Consider the following 27913-nt stretch of genomic DNA (forward strand, 5'->3'; position numbering starts at 1 on the left):
CAGGTTAAAATTGGTGCCCAGGATTCTTACCAGTCTGCAGTACTGGATAACAAGACGCCGCACTCAGTAAATGTCTCCCGCCGTACTAGTATTAAAAGTTCAGTTAAAAAATCGCTGCTGAAAGTAACACCAAATCCGCGAAAATCTGGTGGTACAGAACCAATAGCTTGTGAAACACCTCACACGTTTAACTCGGATATGCGTGATAGTGTTTCCGATTCAGTTGAAACACCAGTGTCAAAAACATCACGTGTAAAGAAGTCAAGCATATCTTACAGTGTCACCCCTCGCTCGCGAAAATCAGTGCAAATGGGAAGACTCTCTCACAGTGTGCCATCTCTAAAAAAGGCTCCTGCTGCAGAGGAAACAGTTGCAGTTTCTTCACCAAGAAAGTCCTATAGGAAGGACACCTTAGGAGTTTCGTCAAGTGTTAAATCTGCAAATGCTACACCAGATGGGAAGTTTATTGGAGGGGAGACTCCAGGTGTCTCACAGGTACAACCATTGCATTGTAAAACGTCACAAACAGCAAAAAGTTCCTGCTGCAGATACTTCTAATATATGTTGTTGTTTTCAGGTGAAAATTGGTGCCCAGGATTCTTATCAGTCTGCAGTACTGGATAGCAAGACGCCGCACTCAGTAAATGTCTCCCGCCGTACTAGTATTAAAAGTTCAGTTAAAAAATCGCTGCTGAAAGTAACACCAAATCCGCGAAAATCTGGTGGTGCAGAACCAATAGCTAGTGAAACACCTCACACGTTTAACTCGGATATGCGTGATAGTGTTTCCGATTCAGTTGAAACACCAGTGTCAAAAACATCACGTGTAAAGAAATCAAGCATATCTTACAGTGTCACCCCTCGCTCGCGAAAATCAGTGCAAATTGGAAGACTCTCTCACAGTGTGCCATCTCTAAAAAAGGCTCCTGCTGCAGAGGAAACAGTTGCAGTTTCTTCACCAAGAAAGTCCTATAGGAAGGAGTCCTTAGGAGAGTCCTCAAGCGTTAAATATGCAAATGCTACACCAGATGGGATGTTTATTGGAGGGGAGACTCCAGATATCTCACAGGTACAATCGTTGGGCAAAAGATCACAAAGGTATAGCCAAAAAGTTCCTGCTGCAGATAATTCAGCAACCATAGTACAGTCTCCAGATTTATTCTCGTCAGATCAGATGCCCTCCAATGGAGAAGTGGCACAGCTAAAAGAATTGCAGAAATCGTCTACATCTGCTGTGGCTGAGAGACCCAAAAGAAAATCAGCTGGACTGCTGCTTGCGCACATTCGTGAAAGTCAGGAATTGTTTTCTCGTAGCCGTAGAAACTCTACTCCTTCAGCAAATACTGACAAAATAAACACTAGGTCAGCAAGAGCTTCAATGATTGTGCCTAAGAAAAGTAAACTTTCTTTCACGCCCATATCACAGTCAAAGACACCTCGCAAGCTTAAATCCCTTCGGGCAATGTCAGCAAAAGCAGCCAAGCGAAGATTGACTGATGTAGACCTCTCGGAGATTGCTGCTAATAAGCTAAAAGCTAAATCACCTAAAACTCCAGGTGTGTATAGTATGTTGTTTTTATTAATTTTCTGAATTTTTTTTTACAGTAGTAAGGATTGTATATGCCGACTTGAGTGTGTGCAATTGCACCTTATGAATTTTGTATGATGGCAACTTATTGCTGTAAATTACCTCCTCAGTTCAGTATTTAGGTAGAAACACTGATTGTGAATAGTTGTAATAGAATACATTTTAGTTTGAAAGCTTGCCTGTCAATTTGAAATATGATTAAAAAAAAATAGATTTTAGGTTTCCTTGTCACTGTTAATGGCAGTTCATAATACCAGATATCCAAATAGTATGTGAAGTTTCTAGTAGTGTTATTAAGTGTAGTTTTCAGGGCTTACACATTCTAGTAATAGTTATATGGTTATATGTCCATCAAATTTTTCTTGACTCTCAGATCAAAATTGCAATTCTAGGGCACTAGCAAGTATCACAGATTTGACATCCAACAATTATGTTAAGGAAAGTTGCTACTGACACTATAGCGGAGATGCTGGTCTGCAACTCAGCATCTCCGCTATATGGTGAGATTTGACATCCAATATTTTAGCTGCACAAGTGGCATTACCAAAGAATAAAGTGAGTTATACTACTTTGCATTAGTGAAATAAACTCGGAGAGCTGGAATGATTGTCATTAACATTAGACCCAATGAGAAATAAGCTATAGACATTGTCATTGAAACTGTGTCTAAATGTACATTCCATCAGATGTTTGATAATTTTGAGTGTGTGTTACGTTAAATAATCAGCAGTCCATTATGACATTGTATATGTACTCTAGGAACTACATTGAACTTGTACATTGATGATGCATTTTTGTTGCAGATAAGAAGAAAATGGCAGCTTTGCTTCAGTGTCATAAGCCTCGAATGCTCTTTTCAGAAGTTGTGAAGAAAACTCCAGTGAAGAAGAACATTGTTGCCAAGCTACCATCAGTGCCAATAAATCGACGTAGAAAGGTGCCCAAGAAACCCAAGGTTCATACTCCAAGAAAGGTGAGTGGAGCAAAAAAAAAAAAAAAAAAAAAAATATGGACTGCGTATACAGTTTGTCATGAATTAGTTTTGATTGTTAAATCATAGATTTCAAAAAAATATTGGTGTCGCATATGCTGAACAAACCTGTCATCCAACCCCTTGTTAATAACATGAATGGCATTGCTTGCCCGTTGCAGGGCAGCTACTGCAAAAGGTAGGTAGTACCTACTCTACTCACTTTTCGGTAAACAGGGTGATGGCATATATAACGCACCCCGTTCATGCAGTTCTGCATTAGTCCCAATTCACAAAGCACTGTTATCACGTACAGCTCCGTATATCTTCCACACTACTTTGTGTTTCCATGTGTCCAAGGCATTTCTAATTTGTATTATTGTCCACGCTTCTGAGCCACATATAACACCCCCTTCAGTGTCGGGCTAGTGTAGACCCGTGGTTATTCCTAGGTGTCTTCTTACCTAGTGAAGCTTTTATGTTTGGCAGGACCATTGTTAGAACACCCATCAGTTTTTGCTCATTTCAGTCTTTCTTTGAATCTTTTGGCATAATTGTAGTCTCCTTCAGGGTTTATCTTTAACTTTCGTAGATTTTACAGAAGTATGGACCATTTGAGGAACAATATCTTACATGATGCTTAATCTACCCATTGCACACTGTGATCCTTTGCACCAGTTAGCTGATGGCAGAGCTGTAACATCGCCATGTATGCTAGGGAGTAGGTGCCTGTCCAATCTGGGACTCCGGGCAACAACTACAATGCCAGGTAGCCTTAGCCTCGCTTTTGCCTTTGCAGTGCCCGTGTGGCGCACACGGAGGGAGAGTATCCAATTGGAGTAAGGGGCATTGGGGCAGGTGATAGGCAGTGAAATTGATCAGACTCACTCATATCAGTGGCCATGCCGACACAGCTGTGTCAGTTGATAGAAAGCAAGACTTTAATGCAAAGGCTTACAACCATGTGGTGCTGCAACTGTTCGTCACACCATGAGACGAGTCAGGCAAGGAGATACAGAGGTGGATAGTTCACCCCAGTTCTTTGTATGCTGAAGAACTGTTGGAGAACCTTTTGCAACAGTGCAGCAACTGTTTTCGTTGGAAATATGGAGGATTGGTTCAGAGAACTTAATACAATACAGAAGTCGAGGAATGGATCTTTGTTTATCAAAACATTGAATGCTAACTGATCACAGGTACTTCAGGTCTGTGACAAAATCAGGGATGTACTAATTACCATCTCTCCTCGTAACAAGCTCAATAGGATTAAAGATGTCATCTTCCATCAGGATGTGACACTAAAAACAAATAATCTTGATTACCTAGCGTGGAGTAGAATCCATTTCTTTTCACATTCAGAGAGGAACGAAGGATAATGGGGGAGATACGAGCTTTTGTCCTAGTCTTCAGTGGAAATATTTTACCTGCAAAAGTTAATGATGTATTTCATAGCAATGATGTTGGGCCATATTTTCCTCCTGTAATAAGATACTTTAGATCCCAGAGGTAGACACTCTTCCTCCCACTCCATTAATAAGGCTACTTGTGGGACGTGTGGAAGGACAACGCATGAGGGCAGCCCTTGAGAACAACGTCCTGTATTTTAAATCTGCCCAGACTTTAAACTGCCTTGTTTGCCAACAAGTTCATTGCTAACACACAAAATACCTGGCTGTAACACTTTGTAGGCATATGAAATGGAATGATCACATAGGTTCAGTCATAGGGAAAGCAGGTGGTAGACTTCGGTTTAATGGTAGAATACTGAGGAGTAGCAATCAATTTACAAAGCAGATAACTTACAAATCGCCCGTGTGACTGGTTCTCAAATATTGCTCAAGTGTGTGGGACCTGTACCAGATAGGCCTGACAGGGGATATTGAACATAACCAGAGAAAGGCAGCATAAATGGTCACAGGTTTGTTTCATCTGTGGGATAGTGTCAAGAAAGCCTGAAGGAACTGAACTGGAAGACTCTTGACAATGTAATCTGTCCTGAGACAGTCTATTAACAAAGTTAAAGAACTGGGTTTAAATGATTACTCTAGGAATTGCTGCAACCCCTATGTGTCGCTAGCATGGAGATCATAAAGATAAGATTAGAATTATTACTGTACGCACAGAGGCATTCATTCAGTCTGTGGTCTTTCCGTGCTCTATACATGAATGGAATGAGAAGAAACTCTAATAACTGGTACAATAGGACGTATCTTCTATCATGCACCTCACAGTGGTTTGCCAGGTATAGACATATACACCTCTCAGAATCCATAATCAAATGCGTAACTGCCTTAGTAATGACAGTGTAACACGTTGTTCTCTCTAATGTTTTCTCTGTGAGATTGATTAATAGTGACCTTCTGGTTGTTCAGCGGAACTGTCGTTTCCATTTTCTGCACAATATTTCCCAACCAACCCAGCCATCTTCTTCAGAAACTGCATGTTTTGCTATTATCTTTACTTGTTGCCTGGAATCAGACTCCGAGCTATTGTTGGTCCTTCAGCAGTATATATAGTAGTTTGAGATTCCTGACTTGCACTGTCGTCTTCACATCCACTGTCGCTATCAAAATAAAGACATTGGAAAATCTGATAAACAGTGGTCAAGGATTAGATTTAAATAACACTTCAGGTCTTTCACTCAATTTATTAAAATGTCACCAACCATCACATCCATGGAAAATGGTGAAGGACTTTGCGTTTTATGATGTTTCAGTGCATACTCCGTAAAATGAGAGCATCATAGGGCGCATTGAACATTGGGAATGTAACCTGGCTATAAGTAGCCACATGAGACCAACAATAGCTCACAGTCTGGTCAATGTCAGATGGTGAGTACAGATACTAGCAAAACTTGCAGTACATGAAGAAGACAGCCTGGTCAGACTTTGAAATATTGTGCAGAAAATGGAAACAGCTCAGGTGAACACTCAGTTCACTATTAAACTTACCACATTGTACAATGGAGGAAGAACGAAGTTATTCCTATATTGAAACCAGGAAGAGACCCTTAAATTTAGACTATTTGACAATGAAACCTATGACAAATGGGCTGTGTAAATTATTTGGAGGAATAATCAGCCAACAACTGAGTTTCGTGCTGGGAAGCCAGAGGGCATTTGCCCCAATTTCAAAATGGGTTTAGGGCATTCCGGAATCAGCAGTGTGCAAACTTTAGAGCATCACCAGCACCAAATTGCTTTTATTTTTTATTTATTTTTTATTTTTTTAGAAGGCATACGATACCACTTGACACTCACACATTCATCTGCTCTGTAAAAGTGTGGCGTCCAACTCCGCTTACCCATTTTTACCCAGAATTTCCTATCCCTCCAACTGTTTTGGGTGCAGATAGATTCAGCCCTCTGCAGTCAATATGTACAGGAAACTGCGGTCCCTCAGGGATCAAGGGGGTAAGAATAGGCCTGCAGTATTCCTGCCTGTCGTAAGAGGCGACTAAAAGGAGTCTCAAACGTTTCGGCCTCTCAGGTTTGACCTCCATCTTTCCGCCATGTACCTTGTTGCTTGTAGCCCCCTGACAACACAGGGATTGCTCTACTGGTGCCGGCGCCGTTAACTCCCCACGTATGCCAAGGAGTAGATGCCCATCTCCCTGGGGCATCGGGACTCCCGGCAATGGCCATCCTGCCAGGTGGCCATTGCTATGGCTGGGTGGCACCAGTGGGGAGGGACCTTGGTCGGAGTAGGTGGCATCAGGGTGGTTGACATGCAATGAAGTGGGGCAAATCATCTCTTGCTGGTGACCAGCCACCAGCAGTCTCTAACCATTCGAGGGCTCACTTTAAAGATAACGTGTATGACCCCAAATCGTTCCCCTCGCTGGCCACACCATGGTAGGAACAAAAGGTTATGAATGACAGAGAAAGGTATTTACCCCAGTATCTCATCTGTACCAAAGCTGACAGGGAATCCTTTGTGTCCGTGAAGCATCAGTTCTTTGTCGGCCATTGAGAGGACAAGTTTGGGGAGGTGGAGGGCTTGTCCAAAATGCGGTCAGGGTCAGTCGTGATAAAAACAGCATCCTCTGCCCAGTCACGAGCCTTGCTCACTTGTATGAAGCTGGGGGATGTTTCTGTTACTATCACCTGCCATAAAAGCTTAAATATGGTCCAGGGCATTATTTTCCACAGAGATCTTCTTTTACAGTCCGATGACAAGCTGCGCGCCAACTTAGAGCGATGAGGTGTCCATTTCGTCCGGCGCGTCCAGCGGGGTCTGAGAGCTCAAGTTACTACCGGTGCCCTCATCTTGGCCTTTGAGGGTGACACATTACCTGAGAAGGTCAAGGTGATGGTCTACCGTTGTGATGTCAAGTCATATATCCCTCCCCTGATGCGGTGCTTCAAGTGGTGGAAGTTTGGCCATATGTCTTCCCACTGTGCTTGCAGCCTCATATGTCGCGATTGTGGTTGTCCATCCCATCCTAATACTCCATGTGCCCCACCTCCCAGATGTGTCAACTGCGGAGAGCACTATCCTCCCTTGCTCATTCGACTGTAAGATTGTACAGAAGGAACAGAAAATAATGGAATACAGGACCTTGGATCAACTAACCTACACTGAGGCTAAGCGGAAATTTGAAAGACTTCATCCAGTATGCATGATGTCATCTTACGCTGTCACTGTCACTCCTGCTACAGTTCCCAAGCTGCACCACATACCATCAGCTGTCAGAGCCAGAGAACCACACCTGCCTCCATGATGGTGGGGGCCATTTCTCTCTGTCGCTCCTGCACCAACTACCTCGGGAGCAGCACCCCCTCACCCAACGGGGACACCGGTCCCCACTTCTAAGCCGGAGAAGCGTCAGTCTTATTCAGCTTCTCTCGCTCGGAAGGGATCCCTTGGGTCCCTCCCTTCCCAGGTTCCTACCAGCAGCACAGCACACACCCACCAGTGGCTGAAGAAGCCACAGGTCGCTGGTCGTCGAGCTTCATGATCCTCTTTGGTCCGGGAGACTGACTCAAAAAAGCCCTACCAGCAAGGGCAACCAAAGGAACAGCACGAGAAAGTGAAATGGAAGACCCCTAAGACCATGACACCTGCGGTGGCACCTACTCCACCGCTACCTACAAGCTCTGCGTCTGAGGATGAGGTGGAGATTCTTGCGTCCGCAGAGGACCTCGATCTCGCCGGGCCCTCGGACGCAATGGATGCCATTCGGGCGGGTACTCAGTCGGTGGCAGCAAGTGACCCAGCCGTGTAATCTGCCTCCCCAGTCCCTTCACGCCTTTTTCAGCCATGGACAATGTCATCCTCCAGTGGAACTGCAGCGGTTTCTTCCACCATCTTGCTGGGCTCCGACAACTTCTCAGCCTTCACCCTTTCCTCTACATTGCTCCTCAAAAAACTGTTTCCGGCAATGCGAACCCCCGCCCTCCGTGGCTATCAGGGTTATTATAGGAACCGGGCAGCTTAATAAAGGGTATATGGTGGTGTCTGCATCTACATCATTCACTCCCTTCACAGCGAGTCTGTCCCTCTACAAACACCTTTAGAGGCTGTCGCTGTTTGGGTGTGGACACCACAGGCTGTTACTGTGTGCAGTCTGTATCTTCCACTGGATGCAGCATGTCCTGGCTGCGCTGATAGCCCAATTGCCGCAACCTTTTCTGTTACTGGGCGACTTCAACGCCCATAACCCTCTGTGGGGTGGAACAGTGGCAACAGGCCGAGGCAGCACCGTTGAGCATGTACGAGGTGCATTCAAGTTCTAAGGCCTCCAATTTTTTTTTTTCTTATTAACTACTCACCCGAAATTGATGAAACTGGCGTTACTTCTCGACGTAATCGCCCTGCAGACGTACACATTTTTCACAATGCTGACGCCATGATTCCATGGCAGCGGCGAAGGCTTCTTTAGGAGTCTGTTTTGACCACTGGAAAATCGCTGAGGCAATAGCAGCACGGCTGGTGAAAGTGCGGCCACGGAGAGTGTCTTTCATTGTTGGAAAAAGCCAAAAGTCACTAGGAGCCAGGTCAGGTGAGTAGGGAGCATGAGGAATCAGTTCAAAGTTGTTATCACGAAGAAACTGTTGCGTAATGTTAGCTCGATGAGTGGGTGTGTTGTCTTGGTGAAACAGCACACGCGCAGCCCTTCCCGGACGTTTTTGTTGCAGTGCAGGAAGGAATTTGTTCTTCAAAACATTTTTGTAGGATGCACCTGTTACCGTAGTGCCCTTTGGAACGCAATGGATAAGGATTACGCCCTTGCTGTCCCAGAACATGAACACCATCATTTTTTCAGCACTGGCGGTTACCCGAATTTTTTTTTATGGCGGTGAATCTGTGTGCTTCCATTGAGCTAACTGGCGCTTTGTTTCTGGATTGAAAAATGGCATCCACGTCTCATCCATTGTCACAACCGACGAAAAGAAACTCCCATTCATGCTGTCGTTGCGCGTCAGCATTGCTTGGCAACATGCCACACGGGCAGCCATGTGGTCGTCCGTCAGCATTCGTGGCACCCACCTGGATGACACTTTTCGCATTTTCAGGTCGTCATGCAGGATTGTGTCCACAGAACGCACAGAAATGCCAACTCTGGAGGCGATCTGTTCAACAGTCATTCGGCGATCCCCCCAAAACAATTCTCTCCATTTTCTCGATCATGTCGTCAGACTGGCTTGTGCGAGCCCGAGGTTGTTTCGGTTTGTTGTCAAACGATGTTCTGCCTTCATTAAACTGTCGCATCCACGAACGCACTTTCGACACATCCATAACTCCATCACCACATGTCTCCTTCAACTGTCGATGTATTTCAATTGGTTTCATACCACGCAAATTCAGAAAACGAATGATTGCACGCTGTTCAAGTAAGGAAAACGTCGCCATTTTAAGTATTTAAAACAGTTCTCATTCTCGCCGCTGGCGGTAAAATTCCATCTGCCGTACAGTGCTGCCATCTCTGGGACGTATTGACAATGAACGCGGCCTCATTTTAAAACAATGAGCATGTTTCTATGTCTTTCCAGTCCAGAGAAAAAAAATCGGAGGCCTTAGAACTTGAATGCACCTCATATTGGCACAGCTTGACCTTTCCCTTTTAAATGATGGTGCCTTCACACATTTCAGTGTGGCGCGTGGCACGTACTCAGCCATCGACCTTTCGATCTGCAGCCCTAGCCTCGTACCGTCTGTCCAATGGAGTGTGCATGACGACTTGGGTGGTAGTGACCACTTTTCGATCTTTCTGTCACTGCCACAGCATCACTCTTCTGGGTGCCCTTGCAGATAGCCTATGAACAGGGCTAACTGGGACTTGTTCTCCTCCATTGCCACTATTCAGCCTCTTTTGAATGACGCCCTTTGTGTAGTGGTTCACTCGGTCACCACCGGCATCGTTGCTGCCGCAGAATCTGCCATTCCCTGTTCTTCTGGGTCCCCTCGGCGGAGGACTGTGCCTTGGTGGTCGCCTGAGATTGCTGAGGTGATTAAAGATCGCTGGCGGGCGCTCCAGCGTCACAAGCGACATCCTTAATTAGCACACCTCATCGCCTTTAAACGGCTTCGTGTGCGGGCCCGCCGCATCATTCGCCAACACAGGCAGGAGTGTTGGGAATGCTAAATCTCCACCATTGGCCTCCATACCTCTCCATCGCAGGTTTGGGCCAAGATTAGGCGACTATGGCTATCGGACACCCGTCAGTGTCCCTGCGCTTTCAATGAATGGAGCAGTTGGTACTGACCCCGACAGAATTGCCAACCGTTTAGAACATTTTGCTCAGAGTTCCGCCTCTTGAATTATCCCATGGGTAATCCATTAAAGAGCAGTTGGAGCCTTTCATTTCACACGCGCCACCTTGAGTCCTAAGATGTTCCGTTCAGTGAGTGGGAATTCCAAAGTGCCCTAGCCACTTGCCCTGTGGCTCCGTAAGGGGCCACTCTGCCGCCGATAATCTGGTGAGCCTGGAGCCTGCCATCCGTATGGCCTTTGCCTGCCGTCGGCACCTCGTCGTTGTCCTTTTTGACAAGCGGAAGGCATACGATACGACACGGCGACATCACATCCTCTCTATGCTTCGTGGTTGGGGTCTTCGGGGTCCGCTGCCGATTTTCATACAGAAAATTCTCTGTCACATTGTACCTTCCGCGTGCAAGCCCCTCCCCCGCCTTAAGTGTCTGCCTGTTTTTAATTGCAATTAATGGGCTCGCTGCGGCGGTGGGAACATCTGTCTCAGCTTCCATGTATGCTGACGACTTCTCAGATTCAGATTCTTTATTAGTCATTCAGCATTGTTACATGCAATAGACTTCGTCAGTTCACTTAACTTATTAATTTTACAAAAAAAATTTTTTACACATTTAAGTTGATATTAGGCATTTCTAAAAATTCTTCTAATGAATAGAATGGATTGGTTAACAAGAAGTTATGAACATTGTCTTTAAATAATTTGTCAGGTTTTATTGACCCATTTTTAGACAATTTGTTATATATTTTAATTGCCATATACTTATGACTATTGTTAGTTTTGGCTAATCTATTTTGTGGCAACAGCAGAGAAGTACACGTTCTTGTATAGTAGCCATGTCTTTCATTTGTTACACTTAAATTAGGTAGTTCAGCAAGTATGTAGTTAACACTGTCAAGAATATATAAATTAATTACTGTTAAAATTCTATATTTAGTGAACAATGGTTTACAATGTGTTCTATTATCTACCTTAGCCATTACTCTGATTGCTTTCTTCTGGATCACCATAATTTCATTTATTTTTCTGCTGTTTCCCCAGAGTATTAACCCATATCTTAAAACAGATTGAAAAAAGGCAAAGTATGCTGTCCTTACATACTCAAATGTCACACAACACATCAGTCTCTTCAACAAATATATAACTCTTGACAACCTAACCACTATGTGATCTACATGAGAGTTCCATGTTAGACTGTTGTCAAGTACAATACCTAAAAACTTTGCCTTTTGTTTTTCTATTTTTGTAGACTTTGATAGACTGAACCACATATTCTGGGTCTTTTCCTCATTTAATAGCAGACCATTGGCATTAAACCATGATGTTGCATTTTCTTTTGCCAATTTCATATCACTTACAAGGTTATCAAGTACATGGTTTACAGATAGAAAAGTTGTGTCATCTGCATACATATATGTCTTTACATCTATATTTCCTGGTAAGTCATTTATGTGTACAAGGAAAAGAAGTGGTCCCAATTTAGATCCCTGTGGCACTCCATGTTGAACCTCGAGTATGTTTGACAGATGACTTCCTGAACTCACCACCTGGTTCCTTTTATTGAGGTATGATTTGATGAGTTTTAAACTTTTATCACATATTCCATAGTACTCAAGTTTAGAGAGCAGAAGTGAGTGGTCAACACAGTCAAAAGCTTTGCTCAGATCACATAAGGTTACCTGTGCGTGCGCATGGTCCTCAAATGCTGCTAGAATGTCTCTGACTAAGAGCTCTATGGCATGTATAGCTGACCTTCCTTTTCTGTAACCAAACTGTGATGCACTTAACATACCATTTAGTTCTAGGTACTCATACATCTGCTTATATATTATGCCTTCAAAGACTTTTCCTAGTACTGGAATTAGTGAAATTGGTCTGTAGTTTGCAGGATCTGATTTGACACCCTTCTTAAAGACTGGAGTTACCTTGGATAGTTTGAGAGGATCAGGAAAAAACCCTTCTATGAGACACAGGTTTATAGAATACGTTAATGGTGCTGCAATGTAATGTATGATTTCTTTCAATAGATTGTTTGACATATTAAAAATATCTGTACTGTATGAATTTTTCATTTCTTTGACTATTTTAAGAACTTCATGTTGGCATACCTCTCTGAAGTGTTTCAATGATGATCCGGCCCTATTATGATTTGGGTTTGCTCTCTTCAGATAATCTATATATGTTACATTCGGTTTACTGATCAGCTTTTTGATATCATCAGCACAGCTTACAAAATATTTATTGAATGTATCTGCTGGTATTGGGACTGTCTTGTCGAAGTTTCTGACTTCACCTTTAACAGTATTAATTACTGACCAGGCTGTTTTGCATTGGTTTTTACTATTTTTTATGAAATTTGTGTTGTATCTTAGTTTCGCTAATTGCAACTCTTTCTTATACAGTTTCTTAGTGATTTTTTCAAGATCCTTAATTTCATTAGAATTGTTTACTTTGGCAAGGCGCTTCAACAGCAGTAGCTTATTTTTTAGATTCTCCAGTTCTTTGGTGTACCAAAATTTACCTTTTCTTGTTTTATGGTATTTCTTTTGAACAAGATGGGCTTTTAAAATACCTGTTAAGTAATTGTGGAATGTTTCATAAACTGTTTGGGCACTGGAATCACAGTTTTGAAATAATTTGTCCCAGTTTGTTATGCTCAACTGGTTTGTTAGTTTTATGAGATTGTGTTTTGTTAATATTAAGGTATTAGATTTTGTTAACTTTTGTCCAGCCTTGCTCTCATCTCCTTTTATAAAATGTCTTAACTTTACTGTTAACATGGAGTGGTCTGAGAAAACAAACTCCTTTACCTTGGTGGAGTACATATCACGAGCACAGTTGACAAAAGCTGCCTGTACTATAGCTCCATTGGCATTGCAGCTGCTGAATATCAGCTGCAGGGCGCTATCCGCAAGGCGCAGTCTTGGGTTGTAGCGCATGGCTTCCAGTTTTCGGCTGCCAAGTCCTGCGTTATGCATTTCTGCCGGCGATGCACTGTTCACCCTGAGCCACGGCTTTATCTTGACGGCGAACCTCCTGCTGTGGTGGAGACACATCGGTTTTTGGGTGTGGTTTTTGATGCCTGGTTGACTTGGCTCCCTCATATTCAGCAGCTTAAATAGATGTGTTGGCGGCATCTTAATGCTCCGCATTGCTTGAGCCACACCAGCTGGGGTGCTGACCGGTCTACCCTCTCATGGCTCTACCAGGTGTTGATTCAGTCCCGTCTGGATTTTGGGAGCCTGGCTTATGGTTCAGCATCCCATTCTGCATTGTGGGTGCTGGACCCAATACTTCACAGCGGGATCCAACTTGCCACTGGAGCTTTCCGGACCTGCCCTGTGAACAGCATACTTGTGGAGGCAGGTGTCCCTCCACTGCGGTTACGGCGCCATTGTTTACAGGCCACTTATGCTACACACGTTTGTAGCTTTCCTGGGCATCCCAATTATCATCTCCTGTTCCATCAGTCTGTCGTCCATCTCCCAGAACGCCGGCCCCGGTCGTGTTGTAAGATTGCAGTTCGCGTCAGAGCTTCTCCCCAGGCTTGGGGTTTTCCCTCTTCCACCTCTTTTCTGGGACCCTCTGTGTACACCCCCCTGGTGTGTGCCCTGCCCAGGCCTTCGGCTCGAATTGGCACAGGGCTCCAAAGGACTCTGTCCCTCCTGAGGTCTTCCACCGCCACTTTCTTTCCATCCTTGCCACGTATCAGGGCTCTGGCGTTGTGTACACTGACGGTTCGATGGTTGCTGGTCATGTCGGTTATGCTCTCACTCTAGGGGACCATTACGAACAACACTCATTGCCGCCTGGCTGCAGCGTTTTCACTGCTGAGCTGGTCGCCACCTCTCGTGCCCTAGAGTATATCTGCTCCTGCTCAGGTGATTCCTTCGTTATAGCGACTCCCTGAGCAGTTTACGAGCTATCTACCAGTGTTTCCCTAGCCCTTGTCTGGTGATGGCTATTCAGGAGTTCCTCCATACTCTTGCCCGTTGCGGCCGCTCTGTGGTCTTTTTTATGGGCCCCTGGTCATGTCGGCATCCCAGGCAATGAATGTGTTGACATGCTGGCCAAACAAGCTATAGGTGCTCCAGCCTTATCGATTGGGCTTTTGGAGAGTGACCTCAGGGCAGTTATGCGGCAGAATGTACTTCACACCTGGGGTGAAGAATAGCGCACCCTGCCTTCCCCAAACTAACTTTGGGCCATCAAGGAAACTACTGGTGCGTGGCGCTCCTCCTTGCGGGTCTTTCACAAGGAGTCCGTTGTCTTCTGCCAGCTGCACATTGGGCACACCCGGATGACGCACAGCCACTTATTGCGCCGTGAGGACCCACCTCTATGTCTCTCTGCGGATCTGCTGTGACGGTGGACCACGTTTTGTTGGCCTGTCCCCTTTTAGCTGTGCTTAGGCAGACGTTTGCGCTGCCTGATACGCTCCCTGCCCTTTTAACAGATGACACTGCCATGGCAGGCTTAGTTTTGCGTTTTATTTGTGCAGGGGGCTTTTATCACTTCATCTGAGTGTCTTTTATTGTGGCCTGTGGCCTATGATTTTAGACTTTTTTTTTTTTTTTTTTTTTTTTTTTTTTTTTTTTTTTTTTTTTTTTTTTTTTTTTGTGGTTGGCTTTTCCTTTTTCGGCTCTATGGTCGGCCAACCACTGTCACACTGTGATATTTTAATTCCTTTTGTCTGGTCTCTGTCTGAGTCTGTCTTGTCCTGTATCGTCTGTTATCTCCATTGTTCGTTTTTATTCTGTGTGGGTGTTTGAAGTTTTGTAAAAAGGGACCGATGACCATAGCAGTCTGGTCCATTCAATCCCACCAACCAACCAGGGATCAGTTTTGAGTGTAACCCTCTTCGCCATCAGAATCAATAGTATCGTGACTGCAGTGGGACCCATGGTCTCACAATCATCACATGTTGATGATCTTTGCATGTGTTAAAACTAAACATTATTGACCCATACCAAAAGTACATCAGCAGACCTTGAAACATCAGTATTAGTTTTTTCCCATGAAAACGCAGGGTGTGCATTTGTGTAGACTGAGAACTATGCACTCCCACCCAGAAATATAAATTGGTAACCAGTTACTTGAAGTTGTTGAAACTTCCAAAGTCCTAGGCCTCTTATTTGACAATAAGATAATGTGGTTACTCTGTGGATGCCAACTCAAGGTAAATTTCATGAGAAAAGTTAATACCCTCTGATTTCTCAGCAGTATCTCCTGGTGCACAGGCAGCATGGATCCTCTGTGAGTCTACAAAGTTTAGATTTTTATACCATCTGGACTGGATATGTTGCTTACGGATCAACAGCACTATTAGTACTTTGTTTTCTGCTGTCCACTACAGTGATATGCGGTTGGCACCTGTAGCTTTCTGTATGAACACCAAGGACAATCTGTTTGTGGAAACTTGCATCCCACTACTGAGGATCAGATGTCAAAAACTCTTGACAATCTGTGACCAGTCTGTCAAATGCTTACTCATCACATCAGAAAAATCATTAGATGAACGTCGGCCGAAGAACCCGAGACAGAAGCCAGTAGGCAGTTTGTCAACAAGTGGCCACGAAAGCCTTATCAATTTTGTATTACGCCTCTACGGGGAGGAGATTTGCAGATTGTACCGACGCCTTGACCAACGACGGAAGAAGAAAGCGCGACTGATGTCCTCTCTCGCCTTCCTGTCACGGTGCCGAGATGAATGTGCTACACTGAAGTTCTTGAGATGCTAGCGCATATTCACCACCGCCTAAGCACATCGTATCTACGACAGAATGGAACGAGCTTTTCTTCGTGAGCGAATACATACAACACGGAGAGACTTGGCAAGAACGGATCAGGAACTTCTGGACATTTTCTATCAACTAAGTAGCAGAATGCATCGAGACTGGGACAAGATCGACAGCATCACTCACGGGAGCATGCCGAACGAACTCGAGCGCTGCACCGAGCGGCAAAAGAAAAAGTTTGAAAGATGCCGGAAGCAGACCGACAAGGCGGTTCCTGACATGTCACACACAGTGGTCAACCTCACTGAACGACAATTGACCGAAGAGGAAGTGTCTGTTCTTCAAAAAGGAGGGGATTTCGCTATCATCCCGAGAACCATACCTATGGAGGACATCATTGCCAACACCGAAGCAGCCATTGGGACCCTTCCTTGTGAAAGGGCAGAGGAAATACGCACTGCGCCGAGCAAAACCACCAGTTTGCAACCTGAAGAAAGAAGAGGTACAAGCCATTAAGAATCTCAACGCCGACAAGAGTATATTGGTACTGCCTGCCGATAAGGGGAATGCGACTGTCGTAATGAAGACCGAAGATTGAGCAAAAGATCAGAGACCTATTAGATCCGACGACGTACCGAAAACAAAGCGCAGATCCGACGCAGCGTATCACTCGGAATACGAATCGATTAATCAAGGCGTCTTCTCTGCCGGCGGACATACAGAGAAACCTGCGCAACACAGAAGCCTTACCGCCTCGGCTGTATGGATTACCCAAGATCCATAAGAACAACATTCCACTGAGACCGATCGTTAGCGCTTCTGGCTCACCAACGTATAAACTGGCGAAACACTTGGCCTCTCTGCTCCAGCCACACGTGGGGAAGACCGACACATACATTAAGGACTCAGGACATTTCATTGAGAAGCTGAAGAAACTGAAACTTGAGCCAAACGACATGCTGGTCAGTTTTGATGTTGTTTCGTTATTTACGAAAGTGCCACTCAGTGACGCTCTGGAGCACATCGGTTCCATGTTCCCGCAAGACATCAAAAAGCTCTTCCATGCATGTCTCACCACGAGCTATTTCACGTGGAATGGCGATTTCTATGAACAGCTGGAAGGTGTCGCCATGGGTAGTCCTCTCAGACCGGTGGTGGCCAACTTCTTCATGGAACAATTCGAAGCACAGGCACTGGACTCGGCGGCTTGCAGACCTAAGGTGTGGTACAGGTACGTCGATGATACTTTCGTGGTGTGGAGCCATGGTGAAGAACAGCTCGGTGACTTCCTAAGACACTTGAACAGCCTCCATGCCAACATAACATTTATCATGGAAGTAGAAAAGGACAAGAAACTGCCATTTCTAGATGTGCTGGTCACAAGGGATGTCGAAAACCTGGGACACAGTATGTATTGGAAACCGACATACACGGACCGATACCTGCACAATCTGACAAACCACCACCCGAGCCAGAAAAGAGGCATGATTAGTACTCTCGTAACGAGAGCAGGACGAATATGTGAGCCTCAACACCTCAAATGAGAAATGCAACACCTGGAAACCGTTGTGCGGAGCATTGGGTACGCCACAAATTACGTTAGAAGTGTAACAGACCCAAACACTCGGCGAAGTAAGGAACCAGAAAAAGAAATGTCGGGTACGGCCTTTCTGCCATACATTCCCAGAGTGACAGACAGAATCGGCCGTATATTGCGCAAACACGGCGTAAGACGATTTTCAAACCGACAAGGAAGATCAAAGAGTGTCTTAGATCGGCGAAGGAGAAAAGAGACCCACTTGAAATGTCGGGAATATACCGTATACCATGCACGTGCGGAAAGGTTTATGTCGGAATGACTGGACGATCAATTAACACCAGGATCAAAGAGCATAAGCGACATTGCAGGTTGAGGCAGGTGGAGAAATCGGCCGTGGCAGAGCACGCACTGAATGAGACCGACCATGTAATAAAATTCGCCGACACGGAAATTCTGGCTGTAGAGAAGCACTATCACATGCGCTTGTTCAGAGAAGCTGTAGAAATCCAAAAACACGCGAACAGTTTCAACAAGAAAGAGGAAAGCCTTAAGGTAAACGGATCCTGGCTGCCCGTACTGCAGCGAACGACCGTCGCAGGTAGCAAGAGGAGAACCGCACCGGAAATGACCGCGGAGAAGCCCTCGGATGTTGGCGCGCCAGGTACATATAGTCTGCGGCCGCGAGCTCGCCTCCAGTTCACCACCGGCAATGGAGGGTGAAGCTTTGACAATGCCAGCCACTCGTGCTGGCGAAACGTCAGAAAAATCATTAGATGAACGTCGGACGAAGAACCCGAGACAGAAGCCAATGGGCAGTTTGTTACTCATCTGTGTTGACACTGTTAAGTCATCAGTTCAAACTGTTTACAAAGTGTCCAAAACTAGGTAGAGCAGCTGGGGTGTGATTGTAAGCTTAGTGCAAGGACTTCCAACTGCCCCATTCATGTTCCCTTGCAGCATCCCCCGTTTTATGTAACTGTCTTATGATTTGGGTGGGCCTCTTTTTGTGGTACTAAGGAAAGTGCCAATTTTACCATTCGCAGACAACTGTTCCATTCAGTTCTCTATAACTACGCATATTAGAGATGAATCTACACAGGTGTAGCAAAAGTCAATGATAGGGTTGCCTTGCAGTTGAACACAAGAGGGAGTGTGAGAAGTATTCTTGGCTGAGTGTATGGAATGTATGCAGTGCAGTGTTGGTTGCCATGTTAAAGGCCCTCATGCACTCTCATCAAGAGACTTGATTGTTTGTGGCGATACCATGAGTAGATGACAAGGGATATGTCAGTGTTATCCCCAAAAAATCAGTTGCTAACAGCCATCTGTTAGTTGACCTTCCCAGCTCTGGTACAACAGTAACACTCATTTAGACAGAGAGCCACCTGGTATTCTGAGAAATGAATTATCTGATAAGTAAGCTAAAGAATCAACCACAGGAGACAATCTTAATACTGATTACTGGCTACTTAAGATTAAAAGTGCAGCGTCACATTTTGAAACATGTAATATGGAATTGCAGGCAACCGACCTTCGAAAGCTAAAAAAGATTGTCACCACCAAGGAAGGGCTTACTTCTTGAGGCCTTTCCAAAATATACCATCATATGATGCTGACTGTGTGTTGGCCATACCAGACTTAATTTTGTGTCAATGACTCCCCTCAATACAGCTATGGTAATCATCTTACAATTGCCCATATTCTTTCTGAGTATCCCCTGTTCGCTGATCTGAGATAACAATCCAACCGACTACCTCATTACCTCAGATACTTGAGGACAATGGGTTAGCAGCTACTGAAGTCCTATGTTTCCTGAGGGAAAGTTCATTTTATAACAGTGTAATGCACCTCCACATTTGGTTTCTGCAGTGGTTGTGGGCGGAGTAAATCTTGCTGAAGCTTGAACTCCTAGTGACCTCGACTTGCTTTCTCCATCCGCAAAGTTGTGCTTTTATCTAAATTTAGAAGCTAATTTCCTGGCCCACTTTACTCACTCTATTTTACTTGTACTGACATCTTACCGTATCCTTCTGTGACCAGCCACAGTTTTTAATCTGACGGGGCTTCTCATTTTTAAGTATCCTTCTAAAGCTCTTGTCACGTTAATTTTCAGTCATGATGACATGGTCACAGACACTGGACCTGAAATTGTAAGGAAATGATAGATTATTACTTCCTGTAAAGGTGAAATGTTAAGTTGCTGACAGGCACAATTAAGAGGTGTACACATTAGCTTTTGGTCACAGCCTTTTGGAAAGAGAAAAATGCACACCACTCATTCACACAAGCAAGTACACCTCATGCACACATGACCGCCAACTCCGGCAGTGCAGATCAGAATGCTTTCTGGTCTAAGATGCCAGAGTTGGTGGTCATGTGTGGGTGAGTTGTGCTTGCTTACAAATCATCTTCATGATAAGCAGCAATCTATCCTTTCCTTACATCGTTGACATTACAACTTGGAGTTTCATATCTCCTTTTGTTGGTTTTTCTGTGGGTTGAGGGACACAAACTGATTCACTCTTTCAGACACTTCATATAGGTAAATGCCTCTCCACTTTGTTTTGTTTTTCGTGTTGATCATATATTTAGTTTTTTCTTTGCTTATAACCAAGTTGAGTGCAGCTGCTTCGTGTTCTGAAACTGTGTACCTCTCATCATACACAATTTCTCCCAAGCATGGCTGTGTTATCTGCAAATGCCATATTCTGAATTGTCCTGTAGAAGATTAAACCATTTGTTTTGTTTGGTGTTTTCACGTAACAACCTCGATAGCAAAGTTAGATCTTCTCTCCAATTCTGTTCAATACCTCCTAATCTTAAGCATTCTTCTGTAGCACCACATTTCGAAAACTTCTATTCTCTTCTTGTCTAAACTATTTATCGTCCACGTTTCACTTCCATACATGGCTACACTCCATACAAATACTTTCAGAAACAACTTCCTGACACTTAAATCTATTTCTCTTCTTCAGAAACGCTTTCCTTGCCATTGCCAGTCTACATTTTATATCTTCTCTGTTTCAACCATCATCAGTTATTTTTCTCCCAAAATAACAAAACTCTTTTACTACTTTAAGCGTTTCATTTCCTAATCTAATTGCCGCAGCATCACCCGATTTAATTCAACTACATTCCATTATCCTGGTTTTGCTTCTGTTGATAATCTTATACTCTCCTTTGAAGACACTGTCCATTCTGTTCAACTGCTCTTCCAAGTCCTTTGCTGTCTCTGACAGAATTACAATGTCATCAGCGAACCTCAAAGTTTTTATTTCTCCAAGGATTTTAATTCCTATTCCACATCTTTCTTTTGTTTCCTTTACTGCTTGCTCAATAAACCGGTTGAATAACATCGGGGATAGGCTACAACCATGTCTCACTCCCTTCCCAACCACTGCTTCCCTTTCATGCCCCTCGACACTCATAACTGCTATCTGCTTTCTGTACAAATTGTAAATAGCCTTTCGCTCCCTGTATTTTACTCCTGCCACCTTTAGGATTTGAAAGAGAGTATTCCAGTCAACATTGTCAAAAGCTTTCTCTAATTCTACAAGTGCTAGAAACGTAGGTTTGCCTTTCCTTAATCTATTTTCTAAGATAAGTCGTAGAGTCAGTATTGTCTCACGTGTTCCAACATTTCTACAGAATCCAAACTGATCTTCCCTGAGGTCGGCTTGAAATATGCTCACTATTTTTATTCACACGAATTTAGCATATTTCGTGACAGTACTCACTTTTCCGTGGATGTTTATAAGATGATATTTGACTTTCTTGTGTTGGCTTTAATCGTCTAGTGAAAGTATGATTCCATAATGCTGTTTCGTTGGCTGCGGAAATGTCCTGGTTCAATGCGTTTGCCTCATTTTTGGTGCTTCAAATACCATTTTTCTGAATGTGCTTCCTTCTTGATGTTTATATAAAAAAGTAGTAGAATAACTCAGTTTTGCTGGTCACTTGCAAATTATTATAACAGGGACCTGTACATTGTTCCACCGTCACACACTAAGTGTTCACTGCCGACTGACTACAGTCAAAGACAACTTCAGCGTCAAAGACATTTCACACAACACACAAGCTTCCACTTTTAACCAGTCTCTTTGATATTATTTGTCACATCTACTAATATTAATCAATATTCTGTCACTCTTGAACATATAAGCAAATTAGCATAAAATGAGGCAAATTACAATTCACAAAAATATTCTGACAAAAATATAAGAAAACATTTACAACCTCCCTCATTAGATTTGGTATCGACAAATCTGGTAGAAAATAACACATCTCCCAGATCCATTACAGGCCTCTACCAGTTTTTCCATTCGTCTGTAAAGAATTGGTGTTAGTATTTTGCAGCCATGACTTATTAAACTGATAGTTTGGTAATTTTCACATCTGCCAACACCTACTTTCTTTGGCATTAGAATTATTATATTCTTCTTGAAGTCTGAGGGTATTTCACCTGTCTGATACATCTTGCTCACTAGATTGTAGAGTTTTGTTAGGCTTGGCTCTCCCAAGGCTGTCAGTAGTTCTAATGGAATGTTGTCTACTCCTGGGGCCTTGTTTAGACCTACGTCTCAGTGCTATGTCAAACTCTTCACGCAGTATCATATCTCTTATTTCATCTTCATCTACATTCTCTTCCATTTCCATAATATTGCCCTCAAGTACACCACCCTTGTATAGACCCTCTGTATACTCCTTCCACCTTTCTGCTTTATATTCTTTGCTTAAAACTGGTTTTCCATTTGAGCTCTTGATATTGGTTCTCCTTTCTGCAAAGGTGTGTCTTAATTTTCCTGTAGGCAGTATCTATCTTACCCTTAGAGAAATGCACCTCTACATCCTTAAATTTTTCATCTAGCCATCCCTGCTTAGCCCTTTTGCACTTTCTGTCGATCTCATTTTTGAGGCGTTTGTATTCCTTTTTTGCCTGCTTCATATATAAAGGGTGGTCTGTTGATCGTGACCGGGCCAAATATCTCACGAAATAAGTGTCAAATGAAAAACTACAAAGAACGAAACTTGTCTAGCTTGAGGGGCACTATGGTTGGCTCGCTAGATGACACTGCCATAGGTCAAATGGATATCAGCCTCCTTTTTTTTTAAATCGAAACTCCCATTTTTTTATTACATATTCGTGTAGTACGTGAAGAAATATGAATGTTTTAGTTGGACCATTTTTTTTCGCTTTGTGATAGATGGCACCAGTGCAGACGGTATTTGCTTCGTGATACATTACCTGTGTTAAAATGTACCGTTTACCAATTGCGGAAAAGGTCGATATCTTGTTGATGTATGGCTATTGTGATCAAAATGCCCAATGGGCGTGTGCTATGTATGTTGCTTGGTATCCTGGACGAAGACATCCAAATGTCTGGACCATTCGCTGGATAGTTAAGCTATTTAAGGAAACGGGAAGTGTTCAGTCGCATGTGAACGTCAACCATGACCTGCAATAAATGGTGATGCCCAAGTAGGTGTTTTAGCTTCTGTCGTGGCTAGTCCGCACGTCAGTAGCAGACAAATTGCGCGAGAATCGGGAATCTCAAAAACGTTGGTGTTGAGAATGTTACATCAACATCGATTGCACCTGTACCATATTTCTATGCACCAGGAATTGCTTGGTGACGACTTTTAACATCATGTACAGTTCTGTCACTGGGCACAAGAGAAATTATGGGACGATGACAGATTTTTTGCACGTGTTGTATTTAGTGATGAAGCGTCATTCACCAACAGCGGTAACGTTGACCGGCATAATATGCACTATGGGGCAATGGAAAATCCACGTTGGCTGCGACAAGTGGCCTTTGGCGGGTTAATGTGTGGTGTGCCATTATGGGAGGAAGGCTGTAGACTGGACCAAAGGAAGCGAATAGGAAAGAAAAGCAGGAGCAGCTGTCACAAGTAAGTTCAAGTAATGCTGGCCATAGCCAAGGCCCTGTGTAGTTGCAACCCACATACTTTCAAGGAGGGAGTCGCCTTGGGGACTACGCTTTGTCTGGAATCTCAGCAACTGACCAGTTTTGCATTGGTGACCCTACCAGGAGCTTTTTCTCATTTTTATTATTTTGACAGAAAGTCCTGGGTATTCTTGAGCAACTGAAGAACAGGCTTTTTAAAAAATAAAACTGCGGTTACATCTGTTTCACCACTGATAATTATATGATGGCCATTAGAGAGCATCTGGTACTACATTTGTAGCCTGGTTGTAGTGTTTTCGTTGAGGTGGTTGCCACTAGATATTGTTTTTACTGTGAGCAGCTTTGGACACTCATTGACAAAACATGAGCTTTGACTCTCATCTGTATTGTTTAGCAATGCTTTCAAAAAAGGATTGTTATAGTGATTCTGAGTTAGACATTGAATTTAGCAGTTCAGGGAATGAAGAATATGATATTTCATTATGAACTGAAAATGACAACAGTTTGTCGGTGGAGCAACAAGCGTCTCGCCAGTAGTAAGAAATAAATATATCCACTGTGTTGCACTGGGCCACCTTCTCCAAGATTTATGTTCACAGGAAACTGTTCTGAAACACGTGGTTAGATTTCACAGGTACACACAAACTGAAAAGTGACTTAAAGCTTCAGGATATTGTAGTCAAAGTCCAGTGCATGAGAGAAACTTGGGTTTTTACCATCGGTGGTTCTAAGAAATTTTTAACTCATTATTTTGAACTTTAAAAAACTGTCTTCATATGCCGATATGTAATCTAATTTATTAAAAGATGTTTCTCATTAATTAAAAAATATTATTCTTTGGAAATAATTTTGAAAAAATTGTCTAATTATGAGGTTAATAAGTTACTAGAAGGATTCTCTTTCAGAAACAAATGAAGCTTTGGGAATTAAGTGCACGTGCAGATTTATTTTGAAGAATTCGGGAAGATTGCAGGTGAAACAGTGACATCAGCTTGGCTGAGAACTAGGACAAAGGTGGGAGTGGGAGGAGTGAGCAGCAGAGTTAAGTGTACTGCCAACAGTGGGAATTTGTACTGCCTACCTTGACTCTTCTTATGAAGATTTATCACTTGTAAACTTGAATTGACATAAAAATTGGTCAAATACTAAACTGTATTATGTGTCTGTGAGAGAATGTATTGTCTGGATACGGGCCAGTGGTGTTCTTAAACATTTTTGTGTAACAGTGTTGCAACACTAGCTGTGAATATGATAGAAACGAAAGGTGGTGAGTCACCTGCTGGTTATATGCAGCCAGTGACAGCAGTGAACGGATGACACGTTTGGAAGCAAGAGAAGGAATGTCGTCACATTAAAATCTTCTCTTTCTCACCTCTCTAATGATCAGGTGAAACTGTTATGCTAGATAATTATAAAAACAGCGATATCACGTGGGAAATGAAGATAAAAATTAATTAAAACAGTTCTATTTGTTTATTTCTTCTTGTATTCTCAGAATGTAAGCAGGTAATATAGGTCATAAATGTAGATTAGATATACTTTAGATCAGAAAAACTATTGGTAACTTTGCTTGGTCAGAATAAGAATGTTAAAAGTAATATTAACACAAGGAGCCTCTTAGAAAAAGAGGGTAATCTTATCTCTTAAACACCAAATTCATTAGCGGCATTTTTGAACAATTTTGCTTTATGCATGCTTGCAGTGCTTCTGACTTTTTGCACATAGACATACCACCTTCTTTCTATTTTGTCGCTTAACATTTGAGGCAGACACTGGCAATACAGCACTGTACTGGTCCATGTAAGCATGTTAATCGAAACCTTGTCAGGGTCAGTGTATGGCAGTTGACGGAATTCAAATTTAACAATCCTCGTAAAATATATTTTGCTGCTCTTACATGTGGAGTATCAAGTAGTGTACCTAAAAGAAAGAAAAATAAATATAAATATGATCCAAATGAACTGGAGATTTGGATTGAGGGCTTGCTAGAGATAACAGCCTTTATTGACTTCAGATAATCCTGGACAGCCAACTAAACATAGATATTGTATTTCTGGGAAATGCAGTGTGATCTTGACTGTAATTCGAGGGCTCAGTTCAAATCTGTTTTTAGGTCTGCCCATCGGCTATAGTTTACTGGGAATAATAATTTAGCTTGTACTTTTGATTCTGAAATAGCTCAAGGCACATTAACTGGCATTCAGGCAACAGCTCAGCTATTTATTGTATTATTATATCATTTGAAGTGAGTTGAGAAGATTTTAATATTATCTTTGTAACATTTGTTCCAAATTTACCAAAACAGCATTAACAGTGAAATTCCGTATTTAAATTTCTGGTGGAAAATTTGTAGAGAACATCCATTTTAATAACAGAAATAAGGCAGTTGTAAGATAGAGAATTTGAGTTGCGACAACTCTCATGAAAATTATTGCTACATTCCAAATTTCAAAAAAATTGCTTGAAAATATTGCCTATTAAAAGTAATACCAAGTAAGATATTTACAAGTTATAACAGTCTGAACAAGAATCTTAAAAACATGAGTAACCTGTAATTGTTGCTTGTTCCCTTTGTTGATCCTGCCTAACAATGACTCATTCTGTCCCTGAAAACTACCATTGTTTAACTTTGTTACCTAATGGTTCCCAACAATTGCTGCAGCTTTATCTGAAACAAGCAGTCTGCATCATCACTATTACTTGCTAAATCATGTTAAAAGAAACATAACCAAATACATCTGTCAGCTTCTACTGTACACAAATGCCTAGCAATAACATTCTGAAATTTATGTATCATTGTGGTCTACTTATGCAGTGTTTGAAATTTGGCTTGTATATCACTTGTCCCTTTTGTGCTACCACACTTAGAAAATCCATGTTTTTCAGGTAATTTTTCAAATTTTTGTATTTTCGTGTGCATGTAACTCAGTTTTTGTGACTGATATGGGCATGATGAGATCAGTGTGTATTCAGGCCACATTAAGCTTACCACAAAAAAATTTATACCCTTTCTGAGTGAATTATATTTGGCATAGAGGGCACCTACAATATGTACCTTTTAACATATTTCATTTTTAATCACATTTTGGAATTTATTTTCCCTCAGAAATATGTTGTTTGTGTTTTGATTCATAGTGTGTGTTCTCTAAATGGATGTTACTGGGTTGTAAAAATTTCACTGGACTGTGCAGAATAGTTCCAAAGTCATTAAGACCTGAAGTTGGGTCTGAAGATAGTCAGATGCGGGTTGCAATTTCCGGCTCACGCCACCTTCTTTCACAAGCTATAATTCTGGAACTAATTGGCAGGGGAAGTTAAAATTTTGTACATGAGTGTTCCACACTCGGTAGCATTGGTGTGCTAAATTTCAGCCAAATCTGAGACTATCAGCTGGAACTTTTTCTCAAATTGGTTGAATTGACACGAAATGACCCGTATATGAAAAACCAGCTTCTGCTTAAAACGATGTGCAAATTACCCAGACTACATTCATCCAGTGTTTAACGAGGGCGTAATTTTTATCCTTGATTGTAGTTTCCATAGTTATGGGAACTCACAGGACAATGAGAACTTATAAGAAAAAAAATTTTTCACCAAACGTACGTGGCATACCATCAACACAAACATCATCTGCCATCTGGTCAAAGTCTCCATCAATCAGAATTTCTCGTAAACACATCAAACATGATCTATGCTGGACAAACACATCAAACAGCGCTGTGTACAGTCAAACATTTGGGAAACTTACTTAAGTTTGACAGAATGTTTGATCATGTACGGAGCCTTTAGAAAAGGGGAAATTTTTTATATTTGTGGCAATACATTTATTTTGAATAACTCCTAGTTCCTTTTGTGCCTCAAAATTGAGCCCTATTCAAATCTTCCGAGATCCTCGTCTCATGTTTTCAACCACAGAATATCATCGTCTTGTTGCCAAAGTTGGTTTTGTAATGAGAACAGTGGAATGATATTGGGCATTGTCCATGACAATCACTGATGTTATCAGATTTGCCACAAGCTAACTTTTGAACCACATAGTCTGTAAAACTACACTGTTCATATCTTCACGATAGTCACCTGTCCTTTTTGAATGAAATGTTAACAAGCAGTTTTGCACAAATTGGATGTATCTGCACGTAAAACAGTATCTTTCCCGCCCTTTTTTGAATAGGCACTGCTGTCGCCCCTCAGGCCTTTCATCACTATAGGGTATGTATGTAATGAATGGCTGGCATCAATCTAGCTAGTCACGCTATACTTTCAAATGTCACACACATGATTCTGTACAGGAACCTGCACTGACATGCAAAATCATGTGGCCTCTGCATTAATATTTTACTTCTATTAAAAACTGAATAGCTGAAGCCTATGTCTTTGAGCACTAAATGCAATGAAAATAGCAATGTAGACAATGTATGGTCGTCCCTTCCCTTAT

General features: G+C 42.6%; 1 protein-coding gene across 1 annotated transcript in view; it reads left to right on the forward strand.

The window, feature by feature from the left end:
* Positions 1-27913, forward strand: part of LOC124790075 (proliferation marker protein Ki-67-like) — a 99540-nt gene that overhangs the window by 56234 nt on the left and 15393 nt on the right. Inside the window, exons 7-9 of the mRNA XM_047257641.1 lie at positions 4-495; positions 578-1556; positions 2392-2561. Of these exons, the coding sequence (XP_047113597.1) occupies positions 4-495; positions 578-1556; positions 2392-2561 (1641 nt within the window). The remainder of the gene's footprint in view (positions 1-3; positions 496-577; positions 1557-2391; positions 2562-27913) is intronic.

The sequence above is a fragment of the Schistocerca piceifrons genome, chromosome 3 (assembly GCF_021461385.2).
Source record: "Schistocerca piceifrons isolate TAMUIC-IGC-003096 chromosome 3, iqSchPice1.1, whole genome shotgun sequence".
NCBI lineage: Eukaryota > Metazoa > Arthropoda > Insecta > Orthoptera > Acrididae > Schistocerca > Schistocerca piceifrons.